This window comes from Lepidothrix coronata, unplaced genomic scaffold, assembly GCF_001604755.1.
Source record: "Lepidothrix coronata isolate B3197 unplaced genomic scaffold, Lepidothrix_coronata-1.0 Scaffold156, whole genome shotgun sequence".
NCBI lineage: Eukaryota > Metazoa > Chordata > Aves > Passeriformes > Pipridae > Lepidothrix > Lepidothrix coronata.
In genome coordinates this window covers 159,575-170,606 of record NW_016690336.1, presented here as the reverse complement: position 1 = coordinate 170,606, position 11,032 = coordinate 159,575, and the positions used below count along the sequence as shown (strand labels likewise).

Sequence of the window (11,032 nt, the reverse complement as noted above, 5' to 3'; positions counted from 1 at the left end):
AGCTCCCGGCTCCTCTGGCACCTCAGAATTCCAAAAGCAGGGGGTGTGTTCCAAGTGGGATGAGCCAGGATGGTTTTAGCAGAGTTAACACCCAGCCAAGGCCCTGGCTCCAGCAGTTGATCCTGCAGGATGGCTGGATTAACAGCAGGATTAACAGATGGATTAACTGATGGATTAATATCTGGATTAACAGCTGGATGGGATCTTGGGGCTGCTCAGGGTGGGACTATCCTGCCACGAAGGTCTCCCCAAAGCCTTCCCTTCTCCAGGATGAAGAAAAGACCCCCCCTGGCTCTTCCCAGAGCAGCTCCTCCATTCCCAACACCGCTGGATTTCGGGCAGATGGAACAGCCCAGCAGCTCCTCCATTCTTGTCATGAAATAAATGCCATTTCCAGCCAACCCCGAGCCAATCCAGGAGAACCTGACCCAAATCAATACCCCCCATTCCATCCCTGGACCGGGTCACCCTCCCATCAAGGCAGAGCTGAAATCATTCCCAGGGCATTTTGTGGCTCCCCCCTCCCCGTGATGGCTCCGCTGAACTCCGGCCAAGGCGAAGCCGTGTCGTTCCGATTCCATTAAAACCCAGAGGGGAAGGAGGGAAGGGAAAGGAAGGAGGGAGCTGAGTGTCCTTGGGGTCAGGCAATCTAACAAATCATGGAGAAGCCATTAGCACCAGGGAATGACAGGAGGCAAAACAAGGCAGGAGTTAAGCCCAGGGCCTCCGGATCCATCAGCCGCGCCGTTATTCCCGTTGCTCCGATGGCCTGTCGGCACAACGTGTAATCATCCCCATTGTTATTCTGCTCCAACCATCCCTCCCTGCTCTCGCTCCAGGATGACTTTTCCTGGCCATCAGAGATCACATCAGTCCTTGCACTAAGTCAGCTCAGGCCTGATCCTGCTGCTTTTAATGCACTAATTCCCGTTTGTGAAGGAAAATAAACCCCAGGTACCCCCAAAATCCCAGGACTGTAGGAAAATCTATTTCCAAAGTGGAGAACACTGAACTTAAAGAACATCAATGTTTCAAACACTAGGCCTGGGGAAAGACACCCCCTGTTCTCCTCAGGGCTTTTGTCACCCCTGTCTCCCCTCTCTGAGGGGGCCTTCAAACACATCTGCAAGGACTTCTGTATTTTTTCCATACCAGGGAGAGTTTCTCTGGAATGCATGAGGAGAAACCACCTAAAACTGTCTCTGGGGAAGATGCTTTTTCCAGGCAGCAAAACTTTTTTAAGCTGAAAACCCCTGATCTCCTCGTAGTGAAATCTTCTGGAAGGGTCTCCCAGCCTGACACCACTGGGTGCTTGGAAGGAGAGGGAATAGCTGGAGCAGAGGTTTAGTTGGCCCTGGAGTCATGAAGACTTCAAGTGGGATGTTGTTTTGGGGGTGGATGGTGGCAAACCTTGTAATGTTCTGGATCTTCAGGGTTTTGAGGGGCTGGGACAGCGTTTGGCGGAGACTTTGTGGTGTTTGCAGAGCTGGGATGGGAAAAAAAGGGAATCTCTAGCTCTGGAAGTGAAAAAACCCAACCTTGGATGGTGTAGCCCAGACATATAAATGTGTATTCCCACCTGGAATCCTGTGTACAGCTCTAGAGTCCTCAGCAAAGGAAAGATGTGGAGCTGCTGGAGAGAGTCCAGAGGAGGCCCTGGAGATGAGGAGAGGGATGGAGCAGCTCTGCTGGGAGGAAAGGCTGGGAGAGCTGGGATTGTTCCCCTGGAGAAGAGAAGGCTCCAGGGAGAGCTGAGAGCCCCTTGCAGGGCCTAAAGGGGCTCCAGGAGAGCTGGAGAGCTGGAGAGGGACTGGGGACAAGGTATGGAGGGACAGGACACAGGGAATGGTTTCCCAGTGCCAGAGGGCAGGGATAGATGGGATATTGGGAAGGAATTGCTGTCTGGGAGGGTGTTGACGCCCTGTCCCAGGTTGGGCAGAGAAGCTGTGGCTGCCCCTGGATCCCTGGGAGTGTCCAAGGCCAGGTTGGACAGAACTTGGAGCAACCTGGGCTAGTGGAAGGTGTCCCTGCCCGTGGCAGGGGGTTGGAACTGGATGGTGTTTAAGGTCCCTCCCAACCCAAACCATTCTGTTATTTATGAAAGGAACAGCAGCACCTGGAGGTTTGGGATTTCCCAGCCTCAGCTCTGGAGATCCCGGAGCAGTTCCTGACCTACTGCTGGAATCACAGCCGAGTTCAATCCATCCCCACTCCAGGGCCTGCTCCATCCCAAGCCACATTTCCCATCCCAGAAAACCACGTGGGTTTCCAAGTTCAGCGGAGAAAGTTCTCCAGCCGATTGTCTGGTGGTTTGGGTTTGGGGTTTTTTTCTAAGTGTTGTTCATGTCACTCAATGCCAAGGATTTCAAAGTGTGTCATCACTGATTTCCTTTTATCATGAACTGCCAGGTTTGAGGGCTGGTTCAGAGCTGAGCCCGAGGAAGATCGAGGCAAAGCTGCCTTGATTAACACCCTGTTTTGAAACCTTCCTGCCTCTTGTTCCAATTGATTTTCTTTTGCTTCTGCTCTAAAAGGGAGGGGAGGGGGGAAAAAAAAAAAAGAAAAGAAAAAACCACAACCAAATAAAACCTGAAAAAGGAGCTCCATCCAAGGGAACATCAAAGGGAACTGAGCTGTTTTCACTCCTGGTATAAAAATGAAAACAAGCAAAGACCAAACTGCACGAGTGATGATAATAAAGTGCCTGGAAACAGAGCCCTGGAGATGCCTTGACTCAGTCCTGAGATGTTTGCAACACAAAAGCTTCACACACGTGCAAAACCCTCCCGGGAAAGGCTCCGTGGGCTGCGAAAAAATCCTGCCAGGAATCATTTGAAACTCAAAGAATGACTAAGCTTTGTCCTACAGCCACAGCTTTTCTTGCTGGAAAGGGCAAGCAGGGGGAGAAAACCCAACCAAATGAAGCAGGAGGAAAAAGAGACAGAAAAAAAACCAAACCCCACCGGGAGAAAATCAGGCTGTTCATCCATTTCATCATTTTGGATTCAGTAACAAAAGCAGGAGTGGTGGACACTGGGCTTTGGTCACCTCAGGTCCAGTGGGGAGCAGGTAATTCCTGTCACATGTTCCCTGGGTTTGTCCTGAGGGATTTGCTCCACCCTGGCACAGGGATTTGGGGCTGGACAATCCCTGCACAGCACAAGCCTTGATGAGACCCCCACGAGAGCAAATCTCAGGCTCTGGAGACCCTCATTCCCCTTGGGATAGGTCCTGTCCTGCAGCTGTAACTCCAGCCTCGCCCTTCCCCTTGTGCTTTCTGCCCCTCTCTCCGTGTCTTGCTGGGAATCCAAAAGGGTAAATTCACACCTTGCTGGAAAATTATCCCCAAATCTCTGTCAAGTTCAGAAATGGGGACAAATTTTTTAGCAGGACCTGTTGCTGGGGGACAAGGAGATGGGTTTGAACTAAAAGAGCGTTGATTTAGGTCAGATAGGGAGAAGAAGGTTTTATGATGAGGGTGGGGAGGCCCTGGCACAGGTTGCCTACAGAAGCTGGGGCTGCTCCACCCCTGGAAGTGTCCAAGGCCAGGTTGGAGTAGCCTGGGCTAGTGGAAGGTATCCCTGTCCATGGCAGGGGGATGGGTTGAGATGGTCCTTTAAGGTCCTTTCCAACCCAAACCATTCCATGATTCTGTGATCTCAGCTGAGTGTCTGGATCCAAACCAGGCATGTTGCAGGTGCTCTGCTGCTCTCCAGGGATCTCTCTGCTCTCCAGGGATTTCTTTGCTCTCCAGGGACCCCTCTGCTCTCCAGGGACTTCTCTGCTCTCCAGGGATCTCTTTGCTTGCCAGGGATCTTTGTGCTCTTCAGAGACCTCTCTACTCTCCAGGGATCTCTGCTCTCCAGGGATTTCTGTGCTGTCCATGAACCCCTCTGCTCTCCAAGGATCTCTCTGCTCTCTGGAGATCTCTTTGCTCTCCAGGGATCTCTACTCTCCAGGGACCTCTTGTCTCCAGGGATCTCTCTGCTCTCCAGGGACTCCTCTGCTCTCTGGGAATGTCTGTGCTCTGCAGGAACCCCTCTGCTCTCCAGGGATCTCTTGTCTCCAGGGATCTCTGCTCTCCAGGGACCTCTTTGCTCTCCAGGGATCTCTCTGATCTCCAGGGATCTCTTTGCTTTTCAGGGATCTCTGCTCTTCAGGGACCCCTCTTTTCTCCAAGGATCTCTCTCTTCTCTGGGGATCTCTTTGCTCTCCAGGGATCTCTCTGCTCTCCAGGGACTCCTCTGCTCTTCAGGGACCCCTCTTTTCTCCAAGGATCTCTCTCTTCTCTGGGGATCTCTTTGCTCTCCAGGGATCTCTCTGCTCTCCAGGGACTCCTCTGCTCTTCAGGGAATGTCTGTGCTCTGCAGGAACCCCTCTGCTCTCCAGGGATCTCTTGTCTCCAGGGATCTCTGCTCTCCAGGGACCTCTTTGCTCTCCAGGGATCTCTCTGATCTCCAGGGATCTCTTCGCTTTCCAGGGATCTCTCTGATCTCCAGGGATCTCTTTGCTTTCCAGGGATCTCTGCTCTTCAGGGACCCCTCTTTTCTCCAAGGATCTCTCTGTTCTCTGGGGATCTCTTTGCTCTCCAGGGATCCCTCTGCTCTCCAGGGATCTCTCTGCTCTCCAGGGAACCCTCTGCTCTCCAGGCACATCCCTGCCTTCACTCACCTTTGCTCTCCAAACCCCTGTGGACTCCAGAAGCTGCTCCTTTCCCCTAAGACTCCACATCCTCAGGAAGCCCTGGCTCCAAACGTTGTCCAAGCTCACCAATTCCTTCCTTTCCTTCTCCGAGCGAGGATTTGAACCAGAAGAGAAGGTCGTGGAGGCAGAGCTGGCACAGAAGTGCTGCTTCCCCACTCTCACTTTGAACTTCACAGCACTGAGACTTGAAAGACACTCACAGCTCAGAGAAACACTTGAAAATTAGAGAGATAAGGCATCAGCTCCAGGCAACACTTCAGCAACAGCCTCCCCAGGACCTCAGTCTTCGTCGTGTGGGTGTGCTTAATATCACTGATGTGTTTTTCCCCCTCGCTCTGGATGGGTAGAAGTGGATGCAGAGAACTAAAGTCAAGCTGTGCTTTGTATTTTCGTTTTTAACAGGCCCCTTCTCGAGTCCAAGAAGGGATCTCTCGGCCCTGGGTGGGAGGGAGGGCTGGCTGGAGAGAGGGATCCACATCTGCCAAAGAAAAAAAACAGCGAAAGGAAAGAGCAGGAGCTGGAAGATGATAAATTGTTTGACTTCCTCAGCTGCAGGAGCCTCTTTGTTAATTGCTTCGTTGCTTTTTTGTCCCTTTTTTTCCAGGATTTTTTTTTTCCCTTGGCTCTGTGCATGGATCTGTCTGCCAGCATTTCTGTGCCCATGGATGTGTTACCTGCCTGTCTGGTGCCATTCCAGGTGTTCATCCCCCTCATCCCTCCCATTCCAGGATGCAGCAGAAACGAGGAAAATAAAAAGATCAAATAAATTTTAAAAAGGATGAGAAAAAAAAATGAAAGGAATTGTCCAAGCAGTGTTTGGACAACGCTCTGAGGGACAGGGTGGGATTGTTGAGGTGTCCTGTGAGTTGGACTCAATCCTTGTAGATCCAGCTCAGGAGATTCCAGGATTCTATGAGGTGGTTTTACATTTTGGTCTAGAAATGTCCCCTCGTCCTGCATCCCAGGGGACAGAGCCTGTCTGGGGCCAGGACAACCCCAGCAAAGCTGCTGCACCTCAAAACTCAGGCTCCCCTCCCAGGGTGACCTCCCCAGTGTGCTCCAGAAAATTCCTCTGCATTTCTGAAGCTCATGGAAGCCACTGGGGACTCACCACATTCCCTTCTTCACTTGGCCCTTCTTCCATGTCCCAAGAGGAAAACCCTGAGGAGCCCAAGTGTGTCAGAAGCCCAGGGAGCTGCTGTGGGTCAGGACAGGAGCTGCTGTGGGTCAGGACAGGGCACAGGGGGGGACAGAGAAAGGACTGGGGACTCCACTGGACAGGCTGAGGGGAACCAAGGCATGGAGAGGGGAACCAAGGCATGGAGAGGGGAACCAAGGCATGGAGACAGAGGCAACAACCTGCCCAAGGGTGGGGAGATCTTCCCAGCTCCATCCCAGGTGTGGTGGGTGACAGTGACCCCTGAGATGGCCAAGGAGGGGCAGTCACAGAGTCATGGAATCATGGAATGCTTTGGGATGAAGGGACCCCTAAAGACCATCCAGTTCCACCCCCTGCCATGGGAAGGGGCACCTTCCATTAGCCCAGGTTGCTCCAGTCTGGCCTTGGACACTTCCAGGGATCCAGGGGCAGCCACAGCTTCTCTGGGCAACCTAAGCCAGGGCCTCCCCACCCTCATAGCCAACAATTCCTTCCCAATATCCCATCTAACTCTGCCCTCTGGCACTGGGAAGCCATTCCCCTTGTCCTGTCCCTCCATGCCTTGTCCCCAGTCCCTCTCCAGCTCTCCTGGAGCCCCTTTAGGCCCTGCCAGGGGCTCTCAGCTCTCCCTGGAGCCTTCTCTTCTCCAGGGAAACCCCCCCAGCTCCCTTAGCCTTTCACACATTCCCTTTTATGACAAGGAAAGGTTCACTGGGAAACCACTTGGAAGCTCAAGGAGCCCCCCAGGAACACTCAGCAGCTTTTATATCCAGCTGATGCTTTAAATGGATTTATAGATGATGGGCCAGAGGAGAAAGACCAACAGAAGAGCTACACTTGAGGACCCGCTCCCTGGAAATCCCAGCAATTCCAAGCAGAGGCTGAGCAGAGGATTCGTGGTCGTCTGCTGCCATCTAGTGCCACCTGGACGCCCAAAACCCCTCCCCGGATCCATGGATTTCTCTTACCGGGCTTCAAATCCTGCCTGTCCCGTGGAACCACGGGCCACATCTTGTATTTGTGGCTGCATCGGGGTGGACACCACCCACCTGCACACCCTGGGACCACCTCGGGTTCCACAAAGCCAGCAAAGAGACCGTCGGGCATCACCCCCAAATTCCCATCCTCTCATGTCCCTGCTCCAAACAGGGAGCTGGGTGGGACTGGGTGGGACCGGGAGGGCTGTTCCCAGCACTGCTGCTCTCTCTGCCTGAGGAAAAGGGGATTCCACCACCTCCCTGGGCAGCCCATTCCAACGTTTAACAACCCTTTCCATGAAGAAATTCTTCCTGAAGATGCTTCAGGGAGACCAAAGGCTTCAAAGCAAAGCCTGATCGTGAGAGTAAGGACAGCTCGGGTTAAGGTGGCCTTTAAGCCCAACCTGGGGATAATGAAACACCAGAACAGCTTCCTGAGGGTTGTCCCTGAACCTACCCCATGGCTGGACACATCTCCAAGAGATCTGTCCCAGGTCAGGTGGGATCTATCCCAGTGTCGTTGACATGGGACACACGGATGGACTGAACCGTCCCAGGTTTAAGGGAGTCCTGGGATCTGTTTGCAGGTCATGGAAGACCTGGAGATCTTGGTGTCTAAAAGGTTCAGGGAACTTCAGAGCAAGAAAAGAGCCAGAGGAGCCAGGGGACTGTAGAAAGTCTTTGTTCTCGTTTCAGACCCTGATAGAGCCGCGTGTCAAGTCACAGGAAAAGTGGCACAAAACTGTGCAAGGTCAACAGCACCTTTGATCTGAGGATTGTAAAGCCCTTTCAAGACATGAGTTTGTTCAACCTCACAACACCCCTGTGAGGTAGGTTATCACCCCCCCCTTTCCACACGGGGGGAACTGAGGCACAGAGAAATGCAGCGGCTCGGCCGAGGCCTCTGGACAAGCCAATGACACGGGCAGGAGGTTTTCCTGCTCCTCATCCCGTTGGGACAGCAGAGTATCAGCAGCTCCAGGAGCCACTGCTGGGCTTGGCCCACGAGCAGGGAACAGGCAACGTTTGTGGGGGGGCTCCTGAGCCCCCTGAAAGCACCCTGGTGACCCGCTGGTGCCACCAGCACTTGAGGCATTGAAACACTTCCCAGGAGGCTGCTCCTTCCAGGTGACCCCAGGGTTGTCACCTCGTGCAATCGGACAGGAGGGGCAGGAGGAGCCCGAGAACTTGGATCCTTTGTGGAAATGTCCCAATCCAAGCTGGAAATCGTGTTTCTCTCGTGGCAAATGCCTCCCTGGAGAGGACGCCCCGGCATGGAGCTCTGGTGGCAGTGGGTGGTGGTGGAGGGGGGGGGTCTCACCAGGCCTGGAGGAGAAGGAGGAGGTAGCTAGAAGGACATTACACTGTCACCAGCATCTTCCATCAGTGTTGGATGTCCTCGTGCCCCCCAGGTCGCCCCAGCCCAGCCCATGTGCAACGTCAGGGAGAAACCAAAGCTGGGAGGCAAATTGGCCAGGAAGCAATGCCAGGATGGAATGTCCACCGTGGAAACCCCACCTCCAACCTTCAGTGAAGTCATAGTACCAGTTTCCCCTCTCCTCCCCACCCCCACCCCCCCCAGTTTTTGTGCTGAATACAAATTCTGTCTTATAAAAATAGTCCTCTGGTATCAAAAGACAAATAAAAGGAGGGGAATGAAGGACCCCCGTGGGCAGAGCAGTGCAAATCAGGAGAGCCAGCTCAGGAAGGACGGGCTTCAGGTGGCCTTGGATTGTCACTTCTTGGAGGGGAAGGAGGTTGATTGGACTTTGATGGCTGGGACTGGCCTGGAGTGAGGAGAAGAAGAAGGAGAAAACTCTTTGAGTGCAAACATCAACCACCTCCACCACAACCAACCTCCCACAGCTCAGGGCAGACAGAGCAGCTGCTGTCCCTGAGACCAGAGGGCACCTGGCACTGGCACAGTTGTGGTCACCCATGTCCCCTTGCAAAGATTAAACCACAGATTGCACTGGTTTGAGGTGGTTTTTCCCTTGGTGGACCCCGAGAACCCTGACAGGACATGTGGTGACACCGGGCAGTGACCAGCAGTGGGAATGATGTTGCCCAGGGACACCTACAAACAGCCAAGGTGGTTTGTGTGCAACCAAGAGACATCACCAACTCAACCAACCCCATATGGAGCCTGTTCCCATCCTGGGGATTCATGACTCATGGAATCACGGAATGGTTGAGCTGGAAGGGACCTTAAAGAGCATCTTGCCCTGCCATGGGCAAGGACACCTTCCACCAGACCAGGTTGCTCCAACCTGGCCTTGGACACTTCCAGGGATCCAGGGGCGGCCACAGCTTCTTTGCCCAACCTGGGACAGGGCCTCCCCACCCTCACAGCCAACAATTCCTTCCCAGTATCCCGTCTATCCCTGCCCTCTGGCAGTGGGAAGCCATTCCCTCTTGTCCTGTCCCTCCATCCCTTGTCCTAAGTCCCTCTCCAGGATTGTTCTCAGTGGGCAGCACAGACAAAACCCCACAGTCTGGGGGAGGGAGATGATTTTGGCTGCCAGGATGTGCCAAACCCTTCCCTTTAGGAACCACAGACCAGCCCTGTTTCATCTCCTCAGAGAGCTGAGCTCCAGGGATTGAGTTCCACTGAGACATTTTGGGGCACAGTCAACTCTTCGTGGTGGCAACTACAAAGTGAGAACTCAAAATAGTGTCAGAGGGTCAGAGCAGTGACTAACACAGAAGGCTGGCCGGGGATGAGGGACAACTTCATTCCAGCACAGTGGATGGATGGATACACGGATGGATACAGCCCACGAGCCCAAGCAGCAGGAATGGATGCAAACACAATTCCTTGGGGCTCCACTGACCCCTATCCAGAGGATTGGGTAGCACAGAAAAAGCTGGAAGTAGCAGTGATATTGGAAAACACTCGGACTGGAAAACCCACGTCCTCCATTCCTTTGGACACAGGTGCCCAAGCCCTGCTGTTGGTGGGGTACCCAGAGGGACTATGTCCTGCTCATCCAGGAGCTTCTGGGAAGGTGGAAATTTAATCCCAGGTCTCCTGGTTCCCAGTCTAAGGCTGAACCAAAGGCCACCCCCCACAAGCAGCGCCAGGGGTCCGTGGGATGTCCCTCACTCACCTTTGAGGTGGCATCGGTCTGCAGGGAGGGAAGAGGAGAGAGAACATCAGTGTCCATCCCTTCACATCAGTGGCCATCCCATCACATCAGTGTCCATCCCTTCACTGAATCCCAACAGCTCCCTCCACACCCGGGATGGGAAACCACCTCCCCCCCAAAATATGGCCCCTCCCTTAACCCAGCACCTCAAAACCCCAAACCTCGGTCGCTGTTGGCCAATTTTGGCCAGACCCTGCGAGGTCCTGCAGAGCAGGGAATGTCCCACCCGAGTGTGACCCCCCTGAACTAACCCCAACCCGCAGGACCCCCCACCCGTGGTGGGGGGGACACTCCACTCACTTCAGGGGCCTCATGGGGTGGCTCGTGGCGCTCGTCCCCGCCGGCTGGAAGTTGGTAGGAGGGACCATGACCAGCAGGGTCTGTCCGTGGGCAGGAGGCAGCTCCTTGGCCAGGAGAGGACTCCCAGGGAGGGGCCGACGCGGGGGCTGCTGCTTTGGGACCACCTGGAGTCACAGGAGGGGTGTGGGGAGGGACAAAGCACCCTCAAGGAGCGTCCAGTGACCTCCTGCAAAACTCCCTCCCCCACCACAGAGCTGAGATGCTTCCAGGCATGGAACGACATGCAGGGAACCTTAAAATATTCCCATGAACAACACCCAAACTACCCTAAAATATTCCTATTAACAGCATCCAAACTACCCTAAAATATTGTCACTAACAACACCCCAACTACACTAAAATATTCCCATTAACAGCACCCAAACTACCCTAAATATTTTCATTTTCATTAACAACACTCAACACTCAAACTACCCTAAAATATTGCCATTAACAACACTCAAACTACACTAAATTATTTTCATTAACAGCATCCAAACTATCTTAAAATATTGCCATTAACAACACCCAAACTGCCCTAAAATATTCTTATTAACAGCACCCAAATTGTCTTAAAATATTCCCGTTAACAACACCCCAACTACCTCAAAATATTCTCATTAACACCCAAACTACCTGAAAATATTCCCATTAACAACACTCAAACTACACTAAAATATTCTCATTAACAACATCCAACACTC

The 11,032-nt window shown here is 53.2% G+C and overlaps 2 protein-coding genes across 2 annotated transcripts in view; both read right to left on the bottom strand.

Moving 5' to 3' along the window:
- Positions 1 to 11,032, bottom strand: part of CUNH20orf194 (chromosome unknown C20orf194 homolog) — a 732,083-nt gene that overhangs the window by 576,586 nt on the left and 144,465 nt on the right. The window lies entirely within an intron of this gene.
- ADAM33 (ADAM metallopeptidase domain 33) overlaps positions 7,507 to 11,032 on the bottom strand; it is a 34,852-nt gene continuing 31,326 nt past the window's right edge. The window contains exons 21-23 of the mRNA XM_017828985.1: positions 10,290 to 10,453; positions 9,951 to 9,968; positions 7,507 to 8,627 (exon numbers count right to left, since the gene is read on the bottom strand). Coding sequence (XP_017684474.1) covers positions 8,576 to 8,627; positions 9,951 to 9,968; positions 10,290 to 10,453 — 234 coding nt within the window. The 3' untranslated portion in view covers positions 7,507 to 8,575. The remainder of the gene's footprint in view (positions 8,628 to 9,950; positions 9,969 to 10,289; positions 10,454 to 11,032) is intronic.